This window comes from Sinohyriopsis cumingii, chromosome 2 (genome assembly GCF_028554795.1).
Source record: "Sinohyriopsis cumingii isolate HCF-2022 chromosome 2, ASM2855479v2, whole genome shotgun sequence".
Lineage (NCBI taxonomy): Eukaryota > Metazoa > Mollusca > Bivalvia > Unionida > Unionidae > Sinohyriopsis > Sinohyriopsis cumingii.
Genome location: NC_142962.1, coordinates 32,271,152 through 32,294,835, shown reverse-complemented (window position 1 = coordinate 32,294,835; position 23,684 = coordinate 32,271,152). Strand labels below are relative to the sequence as shown.

Genomic DNA, 23,684 nt, shown 5'->3' with positions numbered 1-23,684 from the left:
ATTACCAAATTTGATTGCGGTTTTCTTCAAGTTCAACAAATAGGGATAAATTTTTGGGGTATTCTCTGGCTTTAAAAAATGGGATCCACGCCTGACCCCGCATTATAAGCAAGTTCACAAGTTATCAGGGCTCGAGTTATCGAGGGAGTGGTGTGTGTGTATATATATATATATATATACATATATATTAATACAAATAATACTATCATACAGGTTAGAGAATTTTTAATTCACACTCTACGGAGATTCGAACCCAGGTCTGAGGGTATACGGCACCCATTGCCTTGCCTGCACACACAAACCCATATTCCCTCACTACTAAGCACACATCACCAAAAAATGATAGTACTCAATCGGTGTTATATGCACTTGTGTGTAGCAGACACACTCGCATGACAATGTAGTAATTTATTCTCATAATTAATATACATTAAAAGATTTAACTGAATCAGTAGATTGAATATGTGAAAAGGAAGTGTGTTACATATTTTTTCTCCTGAATACTGCAGACTTTCTCTGAATTCCTTTCAATGCAAGCTTTTGGTACTTCTAAATTATGCTAAAATTCAATGTTAGATTATAGGGAGAAGGCATTTTGTAGAATAACTAAGTCTGTAACATCTGTTTTGATACATTTGAAAAAGATGGAACCACTTTCAGAATATTTATTCCATTGTCTGTTTTTAACCATTTTAATTCGGTTAACATGTCTGATGATGCATCAATGGGGACTTCAAGTGAACATGTCTGATGATGCATCAATGGGGACTTCAAGTGAACCTGTCTGATGATGCATCAACAGGGACTTCAAGTGAACCTGTCTGATGATGCTTCAATGGAGACTTCAAGTGAACCTGTCTGATGATGCCTCAATGGGGACTTCAAGTGAACCTGTATAATGATGCATCAACCGGGACTTCAAGCGAACCTGTCTGATGATGCATCAACTGGGACTTCAAGTGAACCTGTCTGATGATGCATCAATGGGGACTTCAAGTGAACCTGTCTGTTGATGCATAAATGGGGACTTCAAGTGAACATGTCTGATGAGGCATCAACGGGGACTTCAAGTGAACCTGTCTGATGAGGCATCAATGGTGACTTCAAGTGAACTTGTCTGATGATGCATCAATGGGGACTTCAAGTGAACCTGTCTGATGATGCATCAATGGTGACTTCAAGTGAACATGTCTGATGAGGCATCAATGGGGACTTCAAGTGAACCTGTCTGATGATGCATCAACAGTGTTATCATGAATCAGCTGAGCTGCTTGTTTTCAAAGCTTGTGAATTATGTCTAGTACAATTTCCCCACACTGTTGAATAGTTGTTGTTGTAGGGTTTAACGCCATAGGCTATACATGGCGGCCAGCATAAATGGTGGAGGAAGAACCCAGGAAAACACCGGAAAGAACCAACGACCCACGAGAAGCTACTGGCAAGCTTTCTCACATACCCACATTGGCCAAACCCGAGACTAGAACCCATGCAGACAGCTGGAGGCAAGATGACAATGATCCATAATGGTGAGCACTTTAGACCACTTGGCCACCCTTGTTGAACATTAATCAATCATTGGAATCACATATGCATTATAGCATTATAGCATAGAATTCCGGAGTCCTTTGTCATGTACTTTTTTTTAATTCTACTTAAGCAATAAAATTTTAGATGCAAATGACCTGCAAACATAATGTCTACTTGTTTTCCCCACAAAAGACTTCTGTCAAAAATTACTCCTAATAGCTTCTCAAGGTTTACATTTTCACCTGCCTTATTATTAATGGATAGTGATATGTCTTTCCTCTTTAACTCTGCATGTTTTTCAAATGTTCCCATAAGCATGCATTTTGTCTCAGATTCACTTATTACCAGTTTGTTTAGACCACTATTCAACTGATGTAAGGTCTTAACTTAGTTTGCTTTCCAGGGTATAAACATTGCTACTTGTTTTAGAAATTGTTTCATCCTCTGCAAATATGTCATTGTCAGTATTAAAATGCTGAGTACAGAGTGGAAGGTTATTCATAAATAAAAGAAAGAAAATGAGACCAAACAAAGACCTTTGTAAATCACTGTGCCTTATGTAACCAAGTAGAGTGGATATTTCCGATACAGACTTGTTGATTCCTATCATATTGTTTATTCCTATCGTGGACCAATCTGATCCAGTCCTGTAGCTTTCTTGGTATCAAGTTCACTGAGACATTTTTTAACAAAAGCTTTTGATACCAGTGGGATAGAGAAACATACCTCCTTAGAGATTTTGCTGCTGCAGAACTTTTTCAGTTCATTAAAGTTGTTTTTTTATCACTGGTTCTTTTAATTTTGTGTTAATGTTGGTGAAAAAATCACTGAAAACATTTGCAATGTCAGTGTCATCAGTGACTATCGTGCCATTTCCCAGAAGTGAGTGAATTTTATTTGTCTGGTCTTTGACGTTCTTCCAGTGAGTTCATTGAAGATTTTCCAAATGGAGTTTGTGTTGCTCCTTTTGTTTTCAAGCAATGATTGATAATAAGTTAAAAATCAATTCCTACAGATTGTACAGCATATATTTGACCTAATTATTACACTTTTACCTAATTATTACACTTTTACAGTAGGAGCAGCAAATTACACTTGTACCTTGTCAATGATCTAAGAGGAAACTAGAACAATTAATGAAACATGCTGCAAGCATTACTTTTGATGAAAATTCCCTTGTAGGTACCCACTATAAAAATTCAGTCCATTGTTATCTTCCATTTTACATCCAGTGATACCTATGCCTTGACAGTCATTAAATAAAAATGGTTCTACCTTGAAGATTCAATCCTACCAATGCACACAATTTATCCATATGTTTCTTCTGAAAGATTATGGTATATTCATTTTTCTGGTAATATTTGCAGCCAATAAGCAACCTTTTATTCTTATAAATTCAGTATTTAATATACCGCCACACACAGACTGGCAATTCTGCAGCACAATAAACAATTTGTTACATGTGATCATGAATGATTTTAATCCATGTTCACCAACTCAACGGAGGTGACCCCCTTATAATGAAAAGGACTTTGAGTCCTACCCTCCTATTTTCTACCAGATTATCAATGATCCTATGAGTCTCTTGAAAACCCTTATCTTTGTTTTAACACATGGTGAACATTCCCTTAAGTCTGCAAAGTTTTAAAAGTGGCACAAAGACACCCTTTTATCTGTCACCTGTAACATAACCCATTGAAAACTCTGCTGATGACAGTCATTACCATACTACATAATCATCCACTGCCTTACATGGGCTATATTTTTTCAGGCTGGCCTATAGACTAATTTGAATAGATTACCTGTGATTTTATTTGTTTAATTGCATACAACAAGGTATTGAAATACCTACACGAACAGCTAGGCATTTTGCTATGTTGTTTGTAGGGTAACTTTCAAAGAATTCCAAAAGACAACTTTATATCTTGATTAAAATCAACAGTGTGAACAGGTTGGAATAAATAATACATATAAAAAATACTGAGTTACAATCTAACAAGTGAACAAATATACAAGGAGGTAATTCAATTCTGATACTGTTGTCAAATGCTTACAAAAATGCTGTCTTAAGTATTCTTATTAGGATCTGTGCAGATACTACCTGGATTACCAGTTTTTTTAAACCAGAATCCGGAATGTACTTCTCTCATTTTTATGACCTTAGTTTTAACCCAGGATTAAACTGGTAAATAAAATGTAAATCTCTGATGATTCTTGGGGAAAAAATAAATCTAACTATCTGCTCCAGCAATGTGTATTTTGTAAGTATATTCATGCTCATTTCTACTAATTCATTCTAATTTGATTACAATGAAGCGGTGATATATGCATTGGGTTTTTTAATCTCTGAAAAAAGTTATTCATCTATATTCCAATCTGTGATGGTTTTAGGGTTTTTAAGTCAATAGTGAAGTCATACTTCCTGGTGTACAATTATATTTGGATATAATAAATCTGGCTGCTCAACTACGGAATTTTTTAAGTTCATCCTGTAAAAAGTAAATTAGGTTTAATTCAACACTTGAAAACTTATTTCATATTTTGTGGGCAACATGATAAAAAAGGTCTTAAATAAACGTAAAGTATGATCTGCCAAGGTGTACATTTCTACAATGTGAAGGTTCCATTTCAGATCGCTGGTAATTGATGCCTAAATATTTTATTTGGTTCAGATTATCTAACATAGTTCCTTCCAAGGAACATACTAATTTTATGAGATATTTAATTCTTGTTTGTAATTATGCACTGGCAGATCTGGGTCTGTGCAGTTTGCAGTTGGACTCATCTTATAAATGAGTATATATGGTAAATCTACCCCCATAACTGATTCTTTTTAGACTATCATCAATGAGTTATGAAAATAAACTATAACAGCTGACCAATAACAATAGATAATTGATGACCTGACATGCAAATGGCTTATCTGTTAAGTTGTGCAGTTTTTCAGGAGTGATAAAGGAAAGGAAGGAGAAATATTATACGAACTTTGTACAATACCACAGATATGAAGAAAAAAATTCAACTCATGGTGTCTTAATGCACATGTTCATTTCTTTTTGTTTTTAAATTTCATGAAAAACTATCTTGCTTCAATGTAAGATGTATGTAAAAAGTATTATCTAAAGATCTGACAAGGCATGGTAAATTTTTGTATCATTTTATATGGCAAACTTTTTGTATCATTTTATATGGCAAACGGTAGCTTAATACTGGGCTACACAGCAGTTAAAAAAATTGTAATCAATATAAAAAATGAAAACAGAAATAATTAATGAATTTACAGTCCAAATAGAAATTTTAAAAAATTGGAAACAGAATGAAAGTTAGACCATTATGATCTTTTGTGGAAGGAATGGGTAGATTTGGAAATAGGAAGGCATACAATTTTCAATCATCCAGGAGTCTAACTAATATAAAATCCATAAATTTACTGTACAACAAAGGTGATAGACTTGAAAGTAATCTGCAGTCCTCCCAGGGGACGAGTTAAGAAATTTATGTCAGTCACAGAAGTCAAACACCTGGATAATCAATTTCTTGAGTGGCTGACTCTAAATTGTCAATATCAGTGAGCAGCCAGCCTCTGGTTATATGTTTACACTTTGTGTGTAATAAAACTGACAACTATTTGTAACCCTTTGATAAAAAGACGTAACAGGTAATCTTGCCTGCAAGGAACTAAGCTGTGCAACCTGGATGGCAGAATAATACTCAGTGTTTGATCTAATAACTTAATTAGAAAAGGAAGATATGGTTACTTACTAAACCTGCGACATAATTTTTTTTTCTTTTTTCATATTTGGTAAATGTATTTGTAAATTTATAAGCACAAAACAAGAACAATTTTGTCTTAAAACCTCTAAAAGTTTATTATGCTGAAATTCTTCATGCACTTGCTAATAATTATTTTCTTAGTTGCACTAAAAGTTTCTGTAAACTACCTGATATAAGCACAATTTTAATAAGAATAAGGTTCTTTGTACCAAAAAAATTATGGGTCACAAAATAGTTTTCAACAATTTGGAACTTTTAAGTAAATAATTTGTTTTATGAGTCAATAACTAACCAATGCTAAGTGAGGTCAATATGACAGTTTATAAAAATTAACATTTACTGAAACCAACATGTCATTAATTAACCTATTACATAATTTAGCGCAAAAGTTAGAACTTCACTTTGTTTCAGAACAATAAATATTGCCTATCAATTGCTTAACTGCACAAAATACTCATTATTCATGATGTTATGTAAAAGTCAATGATGTTAAAACACCCCAATACAATCAATAACTTCAAAAAATATGATGACTCAGCCAGTGAAAAGTCTCTTACATGAATGTTAATAATGATATGTATAGAATGGCAGCTATGTAAACTAAAAAAGGACATACAGTTACCATAGACAAGAGTTCTATAAATGGACTCGTACTCCACTGTCCAAAAAGAACTTCCAAGAAATTAAGAAAAGACAATTATTTTAAAACCAGAATGCAGAAGTTATATCTGATATTCATGCGTGATAACATTTTCGAATTAGCTCCTATAATGGCCATATTGGATGTAAGACTGGCACCTTTTTCTTTCAGGACAAAACAGGCACTATTTTGAGAATCTTGGTGAAATTCACATGCCAATGTGACCATCCATTTAGGAGAATTGTGACAATTTTCAAAATGTACATTGTAAGAGAGATAATGAATTTCTTCACGAAACAATTTTCATTCTGACCAACCAGACACAATACAAAACCTTCTGGTTGATATAGCTTTCTATTTAGGAGTGGTGACATGAATATTTTGAAGACCCATAGCTGCCAGGGTGATCATATTTGAAGTCAGAATGGTTCCATTCTCTTCTGGTGAAAACCTGATTTAGGTCCAACAAGGCGTCAGATGAGGTATTGAAAACACCATGATAATATGACCATCCATTTAGGAAGAGTAGCCATAATAACCTTTTCAAGATAACCACTGTGTGGATATATTGGATATCATAGCAGCATAGCCACTGTGTGGATATATTGGATATCCCAGTAGCATAGCCACTGTGTGGATATACTGGATATCCTAGCAGCATAGCCACTGTGTGGATACAATGGATATCCTAGCAGCATAGCCACTGTGTGGATATATTGGATATCCTAACAGCATAGCCACTGTGTGGATATATTGGATATCCTAGCAGCAGTATTTTCATTTAGAACCACTAGACCTTGGAATGTGTGTGTGTGTGTGTGTGTGTGTGTGTGTAAGGTTTCATGATAATCCTCCGAGTAGTTCAGAAGGAGTAGCAATAATAAACCCATGATAACAGAGTCCAATTGAGCTAAAAACCATCATTTTCTAAGTTTTAAATATTTAGAAGAAGGAAAGATCACTGATGCTGGCAGCAGCAGAAGCCATGTCTCAGCTGGGGTGAAACATTTTATTCTAGATCTCTGGATCCAAATTTATACTGGGTTCAATCTTAAGGCACCAGGGTCCCAACATTTTTCATGTGTCACACCAGACATGCAATACAGTAAAAATTCAGAATACGTTATTGCAAATGGCAGATCAGGGTATATCTTGGTAGGTTTTTCTGTACTCCTAACAAACTGCACAGACCGAGATCTTCCAGCCATTTTGCGACGGCAGATCTGGGTCTGTGCAGTTTGCAGTTCGATTCATCTTATAAACGAGTATATACTGTATATACTTTTAAGAGATCCTACAGCTCATTTCCACCTCTATCTTTACCTACTGGGCTCAGTATTAAGACTGATGCCATACAGCTTTTTCGGCTTTAAAAATGGCCAGGTCAAAAGGTCACAAAAGTTGGTCCCTGAAAATTTTCTTTCTCATACTGTCATAATAAGTTTTCTGGTTACCATTATTTATTGCACACAGTATAAGCAGTGCCATGAACATTGTTGATTCTGATCAGTCAGTGCATTATACTCAAGCAGATCATGGACTACGTTGATCATTTGTAATTTATATGTCAAATCAGAGATCATCATCCCAGCACTCATATGAAACTCTCAACCAAGCTCAAAAACCAGAAATTACATCATACTTTGAATGTATTTAGGTCAGTGAAATTTAGAAACCTAAGTTTAAATATCAACTGTCAAAGTTATCAGACTCTCTGAGCTTCAATTTCATCCTCTGAAAGTTAACAAAATATTGGGCCAGATTCTGCCAGTGTATTACATGACGGCAAGTCTGGGCCTATGCTTTCAAAACTAAATTCTTAAGAAAACAAAATACTTTTTACCTCAAATCAGCTATAAATTGTAGAGACCTACTTCAAAAATTAGTGTTTGTTGATGGTAGCTCTGTAGCAAGTAACACGAGAGGTAGATTTATAGGTTCCAATTCTGCTTGTACACCTGTATATTTCCAAGCCAGGAATAATGCTGACATGAAGTATCACAGACATGCATGCAGTTACAATATCCTCCCTACAATTAAAGGCTATGTGGTTATATTTGGTGATAAATGTGAGGGGAGTCACACAAGTACCAAACTGGCCAGCACATTATGCAAAGACAGATCTGGGTTGATGAAGATTGCATATGGATCTAACTTGTATATCAGTATATATGGCACATGTAAGGTAAAATGTACAACTCATGCTGTATAAAACCCTTTTATAGTCCACTCTCTTAAGAAATTTATTACAGGTTACAGGACTTACCGTTGATAAAAAAGATCTCACAATCTCTTCTCAATTCATTAAAACTTCAATATCGTTGATCTAGAGGACTTAAAAATAAGACAACTGCAAGAAATATCTCTGATCTTTGGCAACCCTGACATGAAACTGGGAATTCATCAAGATGAATTCAAAATAAATCAAAACTAAGATCACAAAAGATTAAATTACATTCATAACCCACTCAACATGGCCAGCAGTGAATGCCATACCTGAAGAACAAATCAACTTGTAACAAGAGACAGGAAATTAATTTTCTTATCAAATGATGTTTTATAATTATTTTGTAAACATTTCAGTTGATACTGGACAGGAAATTTAATTGAATAGCACCTTTATAAAGATAGTCTTTAAGAAAACAAATTTTTAGAAGATGCAATTTATTCATGAATTTAGTTTGGTTTTGTTTTGTTGGGTTTAATGCCATTTTTTCAGCATATGATAGGCCATACATCATATTTGGTGGAGGAAAAACCCAGGAAGAACCACAGACCCACATGGAAAGCTACTGGCATGCTTTCTCATATATTCGTGTTGGCCAAGCCAAGATTCCATTTCATCATGAGAGAACAGTATAAGAAATCTTTTAGTGAAAACCCCATTTGATATGAGCAATCATTCTGGAGAAGTTAAGTGAATAACGAGATTTTTCACATGGCCACTGTGGTTGCCATATTAAACATCAAATTGGCACAATTTTCCATTTAGGACAAAATAAACAACATAAAAAGTCTTTAGGTGAAAACACCATTTCAAAACGACTTTCCATTCAGGAGGAGTAGCCATAACAAGATTTTCAAAATGGTTGCTGTGGTGGTCATATTGTACCTTACATCTGTACCCTTTTCACTGGGACCAACTAGATATCATAAAAAGTCTTTGGTTGAAAACCCATGTCAATATGACTTTCCCCTCAGAACGAGCTGCTATAACAACATTTTCAAGATGGTTGCAATGGCAGTCATATTGGATGTCAGGTCAGTACCATTATCAGTTAAGTTTGGTTTGGTTGTGTGGTTTAATACCATTTTCTCAGCAGAAGAAAGGCTAAATATGCAGGAAGACACACACACACACACACAAAAAAAAACCACAGAAAGAAACCAGTCCCTCAGGAAGTTTTCTCATACACCCATGTTTGATGAGACAAGACTGGACCCAAGCAGACAGGTCACATGTCAGGGTTCGGTAAAGGTAAGTATTTTGGGCCTCTCAGCCACCCAGGGCACCTTTCATTTAGGACCAACTAAACATCATAAGTCTTTCAGCGAAAACTTCATGTTCATGCAACCATCCATTCATATGGAGTAGCGAGCTGGTCACTGTGTGGTGGCCATACTGGATGTCAGACTGGCATCATTTAGATCCAACACATCATATGAAGTCTTTTGGAGAAAACTCCACATCAATATGACATGCTCAGGTGGAGTGACAAAATTTTCAATATGGCTGCTGTGAAAGCCCCATGCTGATATGACCATCCATTCAGGAAGAGGAGCATTAATGTGATTTGCACTATGGTGGACATACTGGATGTTCAAACACACCATTTTCATTTAGGTCAAACTAGACCAGTAGTTCCAAACCTTTTTTAACTGCCTTCCTAAACAATATTTTTTTCTGAGCCTCAAGACCCTGTCTCAACATTTTGATAAGTTTTGCCACCCTCAAAATAAATTCTGGCAATCCTCCACTACCCTCCTGAATGTCCATGTGACCTTGACTTGGGTTGCAACCCTGGAGGTTGGGAACCACTGAACTAGACCATGGGATGAATGTGTGTGTATAAAGTTTGAAGACAATCTCTTCGGTAGTTTAGAAGGAGTAACAATAAAAAAAATTGTGTTACTGGATGTACAGACAATAGATGAAAGAAAGACATCAATAAACTCTTATGGCCTGTGACCAGTAGTGCTAAATACTAGCCCCAAAAATGGTAGTCTAGCTCAAATTTGGTAGCCTTAAGAAGACACTTACTGTGTAAGCATGTATATACGTCAGACCCAAATCCAAAAATATTGTCCTCGATCTCCAGTGAAATAATGCACTGGCATATCAGGGTTTATTTTCTTTGATTGACTAATCGAACAAACTGCATAGAACCAGATCTGCTGGCATGCTGCAGGATGGAAGATCAGTGTGTATACAGTTTTATAGTTTGACTTCTCCAGAAATTTCCATGCCATACTTCATTAATAAATAGTCACCTTTGGAAATATTCTTCAAGTCTTGATAAAATTTACAATACGTGATGATATCACATAACAACTCACAATTCTACATGTTAACCGATTCGGCCCCAATCCCGTCTGTAGGTGTGATGAGGCTGTACCCTATTTCTGAGCTCTGCAGCATCAAGGTCATTTAAGATACACCAACGTGGGTGGTATTACAAAAAAAGCAGACAGATATAGCTCTAAAATGATACCAAATAATCTAGAAGTTCTAGTTGCACTACAAAATACAGCAGGAAAAACCTCATTTTTTTTCTTCCACCCAAAATTCGCTTGTGGTTGGAATGCGCTTTTGTGTCCGGATTTTAGACCTTTTGGCCTCAGAACTAAGGCAAACTGGTCTGAACTGCACACAGACAGGTGATCCTTTGCAAAAACTGGTGGGCATTTGGAATAAAGAGAGGTCCATACGAAAATGATGGGTCCATTAAGCAAAAAAAAAAAAAAATCCAACTTTTACCCTTCTGCTCATGTGCAAGCAAAATAACCAATGGAAAATGATGTTTCTAATACAACTAGGCATTAGTCTCATGGAAAATCTGTTGAAAGCCAATGTATTACGATGTATCCAGAAATAGCCCCGAAAATATCTTTCCTATGCACATTTCAGGTGAAAACGACAAAAAAACTGGGGCCGAATGAGTTAATAGAGACCCAGAATTCAGAAGCCCACCTTTCAATATGTTAGCCCATATCAATAATTTTGGTAGCCAAAACCCAGAATTTGGATAGCCCACTATTCAACATGTTACTCAAAACCCAGAATTCTGGCAGCCCCTATTTAGGTTCAGGCACACAAATCTGTAAAAATGCCTTAAATAAGCAAAATATCAATCTGAAGCAAGTATCTTTGCTCCCAAGTAATGAATCATTTACATACATGTTCTAACATATAAACTGGAGAGAATAAAAAGTAGGTCATAATTTACTGAATGGATTCCCAGCTAGGTTTCAGCATTTTGGACAATAGCTGTACCTAACAGCTTAAATAAGGCAGCTCTCACTACAATCTATTCATAACATATTAAGTACCACACAAAGGTCATAATACATGAAACTGATTCCAGATAGATTTACTCACTGATGAATAGACCAATCACACATAACTGCAGTTGTCCCAGCAGAAAATAAATATGTCTACAAAAAGATTGGGTGAAATATTACATTTATATTAAGGCCCAGGTTTGAGAATTGAGTACACATATAAATGAAAGTTGTAACCTTCTAATGGTGTAAAAAGCAGTGGCTTTCAAAAGAAGTTGTCAACATCAAAGCCCCGAAGTTCTGATTTGAACAAAGATCAAAACTGTTATGATTGTAAATAGGAATTTTCGGATGTTCTTCACATTAAAAGTGCTATAATACTTGGTGTAAGTAAACAGTTGAATAATCTCAGGTATTGACATACTATAATTTCAACTTTAAATTGTTCATAAATAATTATACCAGCAAAACAAAACTTGAATTTCAGTAATGTCTTTGGCACTGATATCAACTGAAATGAAGATTACATTACCTAGATTTTAAATTACATTCTTATGTAAGCCACTGAGTAGTTCTTACATAAGCCACTGAGTGGTTCTTACATAAGCCACTCAGAAGTTCTTACATAAGCCACTGAGCAATTCTTGCATAAGCCACTGAGTGGTTCTTACATAAGCCACTGAGTGGTTCTTACATAAGCCACTGAGCAGTTCTTACATAAGCCACTGAGCAATTCTTACATAAGCCACTGAGTTGTTCTTGCATAAGCCACTGAGTGGTTCTTACATAAGCCACTGAGCAGTTCTTACATAAGCCACTGAGTGGTCTTACATAAGCCACTTAGTGGTTCTTACATAAGCCACTGAGTAGTTCTTACATAAGCCACTGAGTAGCTCTAGAGCTATATTCTTATACAACACAATCAGCTTAGTCTATGACCGATTTCTTCTTATTATTAGTCATAAATAACCCATTTTCCACAATATAACTATAAATTCATGTAATAAAAGAGATTAGCGATCATATCTACTAGATTCCATGATGATACCATCATGTGTTAGATGTCAATTCAAATTTATGAACACAAGACAGCCGAAATTGTGTGCATCCACAGTTAAACATAAATTCCGAATTGTCTTCAATGCGAGTTTTTATAAAAATGGTGACAAAAACTCTTAGGCATGTTTTGAATATGTAAGTCCTTTAGCAAAAATGAGTACACATCTAAAACAATAAAAAATGAAAACCTTCAATGCAAAAAAAAATCACAGGTCTATGATGTGCTTATACACAATTTATATCAAGATTTCCCATTACAGACTGTCCTATGCATGTCTGTTTGTAATGCGAACTATGGAATATATGTCTCGGGATGAATAGACAAGCATAATCCATTCTTTGAAATGGAAGGGGCATATAAACTAATCCCCTTGCTTAGTTATTCATGTCTCTGAGAAATAACCATGGGTAACATGCCTCAAGTCAACATGCCTAACCCATCAATATATACACATACTGATATTGAAAAGACCCGAGTTATAAATACACAAAAGCAAAGCAGCAAATTTGCTACCTGTTTTATAGTTTCACTACACTTTGAAAAATCTGGCAGAAACTTTTGCTACCATGAAATTTGGTAAGAAAGTACACCTAGATATGCAAAGTTTGACTCTTCTTATTGATCAGAAAAAGCCTTTCCAGTGTTTTTAACTTCATGAAGCCTTCGAAAAATCTGAAGCCCCAAGCCAGTGTTTTTTTCACTTGGGCCAGCAAAATTTCAAAGTTTACAGGTCATATGGGTCAGAAAATATTCAAAGAATTGTCAATAGAAAATGCAAAAGCAAAAAACAATACTGTACAAAATCTATCATAAGCAAAACATTTGTCAAAATCTATCAACTTTTCATCACATCCAGCTAAGTATAAAAAAATAATCCAGTTGCTATATTCTGCCCCTCTCTATTAACTATAACACCTGCCCTGAAGGGGGAGTAAAATACATCGGGAAATTAAAGTACAAGTATTATTTCCTAAATGGAATAATTCAACACACTCTAGTAGCAAATGGCGGCAAAATATAATGACTGGATTATCTGGGTCAATTATTTCCTTACATTTTGGCATGAAAATAAGGTTGAATTTGAAAAATATTTTAAACATGTGCAATGAGTGGCTGAGGTATGATGAGGAGAAACAAATCATGTACTTTTAGGTAAAATAAATTCAAACAGTTAATGAACCTTCACCATTTGTCAAAGAAAAAGACAACTTCAAAACTGAAAACTCTGTAAAAAGCTGCTTCCAAACCAGTGTCAAACTGGTTCGGCAATTCAGTGTTTATACAAGTCAAAGCAATAATATAACAAACTGGTTATAAAATTTAGAACAACACCAACCTAGCTAGCAATAAGTCATTTGAGCTTTAACTTACATTTAACCATATGCAGCTTAGACCAAGGATGTGATGTGATGTGATTTGGATTTTTAACGTAGCGTTAACATTTTTTCAGTCATATCGCTATGATGTCTGCAATGTGGCAGTTTATAGTGATGTCTTGCACTGGGGCATCATGCCGCAGACATGTAGCATGATGTCCCACCCAGTCACATTATCCTGACACCAGGCCGACCAGTCCTAACACTAACCTCTTGATGTTGAGCGCCAAGCGAGGCAGCTGTTAGTACGATTTTTGTAAGTCTTTGGTATGACTCAGACGAGGAATCAAACCCATGACCTCCCGCATCCGAGGCGGACACTCTAACCACTAGGCCACCGAAGAGGTATTCTTAGACCAAGGAAAAGACCTGGAAGTTGATACAAATTACATGAGTGACACGGCTGCAGACACATTTGTAACTGTCAGAGCCATAAACTGTGAGACAAAGAATATTAAAGAAGTTGGAGACATTCAGATTTTGCATTTTGAAAAGTGATGGTACAACTGACTTCACTGAGGCGGACCTTGAGAACATACATGTTAGAACAAGCAACTTGGGAAAAATTACACTTTTCTTCATGTAGGACCTGCAGATTCCTGGTACAACATGCATTAACACATCGAACAGGTCTTCAAAACTCTTGGAGTGGAGACCATTATGAAAGAAAATCTGGTAGGAGTTAAAGACAATAATGTGGCCCTGAGTGACCAAATGGTATAAAGCACTCATGGCTACGGATCACTGCTATCTCATCTCTGTCTGCGTGGGTTTTGGATCTCAGGGCTCGGTCAATATGGGTACATGAAAAAGCTTGCCAGTAGCTTCTCGTGGGTCGTTGGTTCTTTCCGGGGTTTTCCTGGGTTCTTCCTTCACCATTTATACTGGCCGCCATTTATAGCCTATCTTGTGCTGAAAAATGGTGCTAAACCCTACAACAACAACTGATGATAGTGCATCAAATATGCAGGGTCAACAGAATTAAATGTGTTCCTTCCAGGCTGATACCTCTAAGTCAACAGAACCAATATTAAGTGACCAAAGCAGTTCTGAAAGTGATAAAGATATTGATTATGAAATGGAGATGTCAGGTAAACTTATTAATTCTATAATATATTCTTTTATGAGGGAGTAAATAAGAAAAATAAATTTTCAATGTCATATACATGTATATACATGTATTTGGCAAGCTTAATGTTTTGATTTTTCTGTGAGCAACTGAAATTTAGTTTGGGCAATGCAATTTGAAAGTCTGCTGGCCCAGTGGGCCAGTGGCTTGAAAATCATGAAGACTGGATGAAAGTTTATCTAGGTTTCCCATAATTCCTAGAATTTTCTACTCAGCACCATCACAATGGTCATGAAGATGAGCATTACTGATGAAAATAGCATTGTCTGAATCGCATGTACTGATGAAACTTGCGTTGTTTGAATCGCATGTACTGATGAAACTTGCGTTGTTTGAATCGCATGTAGTGATGCAAATAGCATTGTTTGAATCGCATGTACTGATGAAACTTGCGTTGTTTGAATCGCATGTAGTGATGAAACTTGCGTTGTTTGAATCGCATGTACTGATGAAACTTGCGTTGTTTGAATCGCATGTACTGATGAAACTTGCGTTGTTTGAATCACATGTAGTGATGCAAATAGCATTGTATGAATCGCATGTACTAATGAAACTTGCGTTGTTTGAATCACATGTACTGATGAAACTTGCATAGTTTGAATCGCATGTAGTGATGCAAATAGCATTGTATGAATCGCATGTACTAATGAAACTTGCGTTGTTTGAATTGCATGTACTGATGAAACTTGCGTTGTTTGAATTGCATGTACTGATGCAAATAGTATTGCCTGAATCGCATGTACTAGTGAAGCTTGCATTGTTTGAATCACATGTACTGATGAAAATTGTGTTTTTTTAATCACATGTGCTGATGAAAATAGCATTGTTTGAATAGCATGTACTGATGAAAATAGCATTGTTTGAATATTATGTACTGATGAAAATAGCATTGTTTGAATAGCATGTACTGATGAAAATAGCATTGTTTGAATATTATGTACTGATGAAAATAGCATTGTTTGAATAGCATGTACTGATGAAAATAGCATTGTTTGAATCTTATGTACTGATGAAAATAGCATTGTTTGAATTGCATGTACTGATGCAAATAGTATTGCCTGAATCGCATGTACTAGTGAAGCTTGCATTGTTTGAATCACATGTACTGATGAAAATTGTGTTTTTTTAATCACATGTGCTGATGAAAATAGCATTGTTTGAATAGCATGTACTGATGAAAATAGCATTGTTTGAATAGCATGTACTGATGAAAATAGCATTGTTTGAATCTTATGTACTGATGAAAATAGCATTGTTTGAATAGTATGAACAAGATATAGATCAAATGAATGTATTCAGAATACAACTTTATTTCTGCCAACAGGTTATATCAGACAATGTACTTCACATGAAAGTGGCAGAATAATCACCGTTATAGATCATTATCATCTCACCTCTGTCTGCGTGGGTTCGAGTCTCAGGTTCTGCCAATGTGGGTATGTGAGAAAGCTTGCCAGTAGCTTCTCGTGGTTTGGGGGGGGGGGGTCTGGGTTTTCCTGGGTTCTTCCTCCACCATTTATGCTGGCTACCAAGTATAACATATCCTGTGCTGAAAAATGGCGTTAAACCCTACAACTACAACTACTCCACATGAATGAATATCAACCAACACAATTTAAAAACTTTTTGTTTGGTTTACAAGCTGATGACAGCTGGCAAAACCTGTAGCCAGCTGATTTATGAGATGGGCTATTAGTGTTTTCTTTCTTGCTCAAAAGCAGAAGTTGCAATCTCTCCCCAAATTCACAGCATACAGTAAACTCAGAGAATAATTAGACTGCTCCTCAACTACACTGTGAAGAGGAATGAAGGTCATTTTGTTACAATTTCCAACAAGTTCAAACTTGGTAATATTTTTTGGTTTTCTCTATTTCTAATGAACCCATCTTAGCCAAATGAAACTTGGCACCAATAAAATTTCTCTTCCATGGCAACATAATAATGCTCAAAGTAAAACACATCTCCATGCCTTCAAAAACTTGGCAATAGCTTCTCGTGGGTTGGGGGGGTTGTCAGGCAATGTCAGCCAGTATCAACCTCACTAGCAAGTTGGAGTTCACTTCTGTCATATTTTTCATTGTTTTTCTGTAAGTGGAGTTTGTGGAGGTGTTGCAAAAGATTAAATAAAAGAAAAATGCAATCTTAATTAAAGTTTTCATGTTTCTAAGTACATTCAAAAGGGTATATGCATCTTTTGTTATTCAGACTGCCATATTTATGCATTGAGTTAGCAATTAATAATTTGTCTAATTAACCTAATTACTGCAGTATGGCTTATCTTGTTGCTAGGAAAGTCGTGGAAGTGAATGAGTTTGATTTTCAATAAACTTATCTACACCGTTGGTCAATAATTTACCATATTTGTTTGGGTTTTTTTAACAGCAAATTCTAGAAAGTAAGTACCCAGAACAAGCCACACTCAGAAAATAAATACACCAATACAGCCAAAATTATGAACAATAACTCTTCCAAAAATAGAAACTGATGTTCTCTGAAATGGTGCATGGGGGAAACCCACCATCTTGATTGCTTGTAATATGTTAGAACAAAGTGTTCATGCACGCAGGAGATGCTACTTGGAACACTTTTCATAAATAAATACTGCTAGTTTTGACATAGTATGAATTGGAAGATCCCTCTTCACTCAGAAATTAACAATGAAAATAACAGCCCCCTTTCTGTTTGTGATCACATTTTGTGACCATATACATGTACTGCACAAAACGAACCCATTTTTACTTGAATTGACAATGTAATCAATAAACTTCTCTAAATAAATTTTTTATCTCATTAAAGAATTCCTCGAATTTGAGAGACTATGCAACAAGTGACTGTTCTCACTTACAGCATCTAGTAATTTTGGCACGCAAAATGAAGTGTACAAAGATAACTCCAAAAACACCTCATATTCAAATTTACAAGGGTTAATTACTTATAATTATTAGCCATGCAAAGGCAATGCAGCATCACTGTCTTAAACAATGTAAAAACAGTTCTTTCTTTTACTTCCATACAAAAATTGGGATCATTTATTTTTCTCAATGGTCCATTTTACCACCATTTACACGAATACATGCATCCAGACCAGACACTAAAAAATACTTTTCTCTATGCCTGGATAATTCATTTTCTAATGAAAATTATCAAATTTTCCCAAATATTGTCTGAAAAATTAGTATTGTTATAGTCATAATTGTGTATCAATGTGCCCAGCATGTACAATATAGGAAGCTAAAACATTTTGAATTATAGCCTTGCTTGCAGCAAAAAAAAACCAATAGCATGATAATGTTTTGTCATACTTTCACATATAAAGAATTCTGGTTGCATTTCTGGGGTTTGTTTTTCTTTCCGATTGTAAACTAATAGTATAACAGTTCTGTTTATTGTGTTCATATAGTACAGCTGGACATTTGGTTTGTAAATATGGTCAAGTTTTAATATCAATATTGTTTTAGACAGTAAAGATTGTCTTTGACAACAGAATGTATCACTAAATTAATATATATATTAACATATTATCTTATCTCTAAAAATCCTAAACATAATCCATATTTTCCCTCAAAAATGATGAAGCATTCTCAACATTAGAACTCCAGCAATCAATGCTCTAATGATGCCAAATAATCCTTGACTGCTCAGGAAGTAAACCGGCATTAATCAACACTAGAAATCCAGATACAGGTTATGGAGATGAAATCAATCCCAGTTTAGTTTATTGAAAAGTTGAAAAGAAAGACATTAATCAATACACATATTTAAAAACTTTATCTCAAACAAGTTAATACACTTTGATGAGGTTAGGAGGTGATGGGTATGACAGCGTTGTCTCCCTTTGTACAGTCTCCAGTAGCAAATATAAATAAAATTGACAATGATATGTTGACTTAATGTAATACTGATGACCACTGACTTTAAAGTTCTCAAATTCATTCAACAATTAAATTTGCCAATGATCTCAAGATAATTGTTTGTTTTTCCTTTAAAAAGCTTGTGGGTTGCTTTAAAGTGTGTCTTCCACCTTTATTGCTGCCTAGTGACAACACCTTTAGTCAATGAATCCATGTGATAATTATGGCATTCAAAGCAATTTTACAGACAGATAATTGGCTTCTTAATAACCCGTCTTTATTTAACGTAAAATGTTTATTAGTTTACATTTCTTAATTTGTTCAGTGGCCATTAAAAAGAAAAAACTTGCATATATAATGATGTCCAGGACATTTTTGTAATAACTAAAATTATTACAGTATGGTGTCTGGAGAATTAGAGAGTTGAACTATTTGCATTGATTACAGTACTTGAACTTAAAGAATCAGAACTCCCTGCATTTCAGTGATAAACATGTATTAATTGGGATTCTCCATGAAAATGGTACCTTTGTTTCTTGTGTTATTACGATACATTATAATTACAATAAAATGACATTTATATGCAAACTAATCAGTATTTCTGTGTTTCCTTTACCTGTACTAATATCCAACTGGTTGATGTGAATGGTATCCGCACAACCTTGCAATCAGTATTGTATTTTCAACAGAAAACAATACAAATTAAAATTCTGTGTTTCCATTTATTCTCGAAGATGTAAAATGAATTCAATTTCAGCATGATGGGTTTTTATTTTTCTTTTTAAATCAAATAACCCAAGTCCATATGGAATATGAAATAAATAATGCATCTTCCCTTTTGTGTCACAGTAAAATATGATCACTGCTAAAAGGTTTTACTTTGCATTTTAAAATCTTTTGATTATATATTTTATATTTGGGTTACAAGATGAATGTTAAAGTGAAAACGTGCATCAATTCTTATTTTCTCTTAGATAGTTATTACCTTAGGGTCACAAGGTGAACCTGGAAGTTAAAACGTTTTAATCCTTGTTTTCTATTCAACAGATATTATATATGGGCTAACAGGTAAGTCTTGAGGTATAAAAGAATTCTCAACCCTTATGGTGATCATAAATTCATTAAATGTATTATTTTTTAAAAATATTATATGATTTTGTTTCATTTCAAACTTTCTTTCCCACAGTTAATACTGCAACATGTAATTGCACTCAAGTACATTTTGCAGCACTAACTATAGGAAAGAATTTGCATTTGATCTAACTAATGCACAATTTTTAGCATATGTATAGTAAATATATTACCAAATATATATTGCATTTCTCATCAATGGAATATATATATATATATATATATATATATATATATATATATATATATATATAGATATAGATATAGATATTCCAATTAGCAAAACTGTTCAGGAAGGAGAGGGTGTTTAAACATCTCATAAGTAAATAAGCTAGAGATAGTGCTGTTTGTGACCACAGATTTGAGTAACAGAAGCAGAGAACAATTTGCTACTTCAAATACCCAAGTCTAAATCCTGGTACCTGTTGCTGCCTGAACAACAATGTTCTGAATTTTTAAAAAAAATAATAAGATTTGCTTTCAAAGTTACAAACTGTAAAAGGCATATAAAAAAAAATATGGTGTTTCACACTGTGAATATGGCAACCTTCCATGAACAAAATAATATGTAATTGTGCATCACATAAAATAAAATATTGGCTTCTTCAATTTCATGTTAGCAAATGTCAAACTATACCATCTTTGACCAATTCTCTGAATAATGCTTATTCAGTTATGATCAGTTGTACTGCTCCTGCCTAGCCTCTGCAGTTGATATGCTGTTAGGATCAACACTTGTATCTAGGAAGTACCCACTAATTTCAATATTGATGAAACAATGCAACAGCTCAGTCTTAACAATAAACATTTATCAACCGCAGCTAGTTAATTGTTTGCCAATACTGTCTCAGACAAGTGTTGGGTAAGTCAGGTTTAATTACTATTGATTGCTAGCTTGCACAAACATACACTGAACTTTGTTGGAAAATGCTGAACCTTCACAAAATTAAATACTAATCCTATGATGAGATTTGAGGGCCATTTCTGAAGATCACACAACACAGCAAGTAACAGTTTAATCGAATCACAGGCATGATGTACATATTTAAATGACATTTCAAACATATGGGCAAAGAGACCATGTGAGGATTTTGTTCACTTCCCTTAAAAATGTTCTTCCTGGAAACCCATGTAAGATTTTGTGTGTGCTACAACAGTAAAAGCTCTTTATCATTCTTCCATCTGTTTCTTGAGAGGCTTTCTGTGAGCCTTACAGAATGTTACTTCATGGTCATTATTCAATCAACAAATATGAAATAAAAACTGATCAAATATACAAATTAGTTCAAAGTTATCAATAATGCCATGAACAACTGCAACAACAATTCAATTTTTTTAAAAATATACCCTGGTAGTCATTCTAGAGAAATCAGATATATTTATTACAAATAAACAATTCAGATGCCAAAGTCCAATTTGCATACATACATACATACATACATACATACATACATACATACATACATACATACATACATACATACATACATACATACATACATACATACATACATACATACATACATACATACATACATACATACATACATACATACATACATACATACATACATACATACATACATACATACATACATACATACATACATACATACATACATACATACATACATATATATATATATATATTGGTACAAATCAATTTCGTCCCAAGCAACCTTTACAATATCAACTGACTGCCATTTAAATCAACTTTTACACCTGAGCCACTTTAACAAAACTGTAACATTTTGGTTAATATAATATTGTAGCACTGACAGCCTTGAAATTTTAAATTCTGAGTTGGCCATTTCAGAAGATAATGAGAAAGTTGCCATGAATTCACCAAGCAGGGATTTTTTTCCCTCAAAAATTCAGTAACAGTTCTTTCAATTTCGTTTATAAATACAATCTTATATTAGTAATGTTTTATCTTTCAGGCGCGTGCAATATCAAAATATCTCTATAAAATTGCCTCCTCCAATTTCTTGTGAGCTTTATTGCAACAGATACAAAAATTACTTATGTTGAGAATTTAACCACAAGAAGAGGAGATCAGCAGTGTAACCCCAATTCATACACTTTTGCACCAGGTTCTAGCTATTGATGCTAATGTTTTTTAATGGATGTGAGACAGCTGACCCTATAGTTCTTTAAATTTCATTTAAAACAAAATCCTGCATTGGCAATGTATTTCTTTTATGCAAAAAGCAACATGAAAATGTCACCTCTAATTTGTTTGAGCTTTAGTGAATACAAAACAGAAAATGCTTCTGGGATGATGACAGAGTAAAACCAGAATTTTCACTTCATAGACACCAGGTTTCAACTTGACCTGAATGTTTAAGTTAATACCACAATTAATCTTTCTGTAATGAGTTGTACATGGGCTAAAGCACATAAAATGTGACATTATTAAACCGAATTTACTGTCACATATGCATTCTAAATATGGATTTTTGCATTTTCTATCTGAAAGCAGACAATTTTTGTTTTGAAATAATACCAGACAACGCTCAGGTATTTTCGTGATCAGCGTTAGGGTGGGTGGGTTGGTGAACTTACCTCAGCAAGTACACTGCTCTCTCAATATCACTGAGTTGCTCGTCAACTGTAAGCTGCTCAAGCTCTTCATTTGACTGAAATATGAATACGAATTCAAATTAAAAATAGTAAGTAGGAGCCCCGAGACGAAACTGGACCATCAAAATTATATCTTCAAAATGATTATTTACCTTAAGAGTTTTAGGAATAGGTCGTTCATCAAGGCTGAGCTCTTTTAAGTCATCGGCAAGCGATGTTGTCGACGGATCTGAAATCTCCATTGCGTGCATCAGGATGTCATTTCTTGGCAATCACATACTCCTTCAATTTGAATCAGCAAATAGGCCACATGATTAAAAAAACAAAGTAATATTTCAAGCTTCCAAACGGGCTATCACCTTGTGTTCACGGGTTGGCTTCACTTGACAACACAATCCGCCATGATGCTTTCCCCTAGCGTGAAATCTCGTGTGGCATATACGCCTCGCGATGTTTTGTTACCCGGGAAGATTAAATATTTCGACATGGATAGTTGCCTTCCATCAACTGAGGTAGGCCTTATCACTGGGTACCATAAAAAAATAAATAAATAAAGAACACGAAAAAATCCTCGAAGCAGATCAAATTACTTCAGTACACCACTGAACAGCAAGGTATCAAATGTCAGGATAGCCTAAAGACTTTTTTTTTTGTGATAGAAGGATGATCAACAAGAACCCTTGACAAAAACAGTTTATTTGGTGTTTGTTGAGGAAAATGTAAGTAAAATCTTAAAGTTTCATTGTTCTGTAGCGTGCGAGCTTATATTCTTCGTTTTTCAGCGGCTAAAGGCATTCAGTGCAGTTATAACTTTTGTTTCTTCGGGTAATTGCGTCACAACAGAAAGAACAATTGCGATAAACAATTGGAAAGCATCTCCCAAAACGGCCTACTGCGAACAGTGACATAATGTAACATACTTGCATGCGACTCAAACACTTAAACAAAGTAAAAACAAACCTTAAAAGAAAAGAAAACAACTATTGTTGACGTCGCTGATGCCGCCAGGAGAAAATTACACTTATGAATCACAGTTTCCTAAAAACAGGTTCAAGCAAGAAGAATGCTTTACTTTTAGCAATGTTATTTTAAATTCATAATGTTCACATTA

The 23,684-nt window shown here is 34.8% G+C and overlaps 1 protein-coding gene across 1 annotated transcript in view; it reads right to left on the bottom strand.

Moving 5' to 3' along the window:
- Window positions 1–23,025, bottom strand: part of LOC149804578 (serine/threonine-protein phosphatase 4 regulatory subunit 4-like) — a 256,122-nt gene extending 233,097 nt beyond the window's left edge. The window contains exons 1-2 of the mRNA XM_089941767.1: window positions 22,726–23,025; window positions 22,556–22,629 (exon numbers count right to left, since the gene is read on the bottom strand). Of these exons, the coding sequence (XP_089797893.1) occupies window positions 22,556–22,629; window positions 22,726–22,824 (173 nt within the window). The 5' untranslated portion in view covers window positions 22,825–23,025. The remainder of the gene's footprint in view (window positions 1–22,555; window positions 22,630–22,725) is intronic.
- Between the last annotated feature and the right edge of the window lie 659 nt (window positions 23,026–23,684).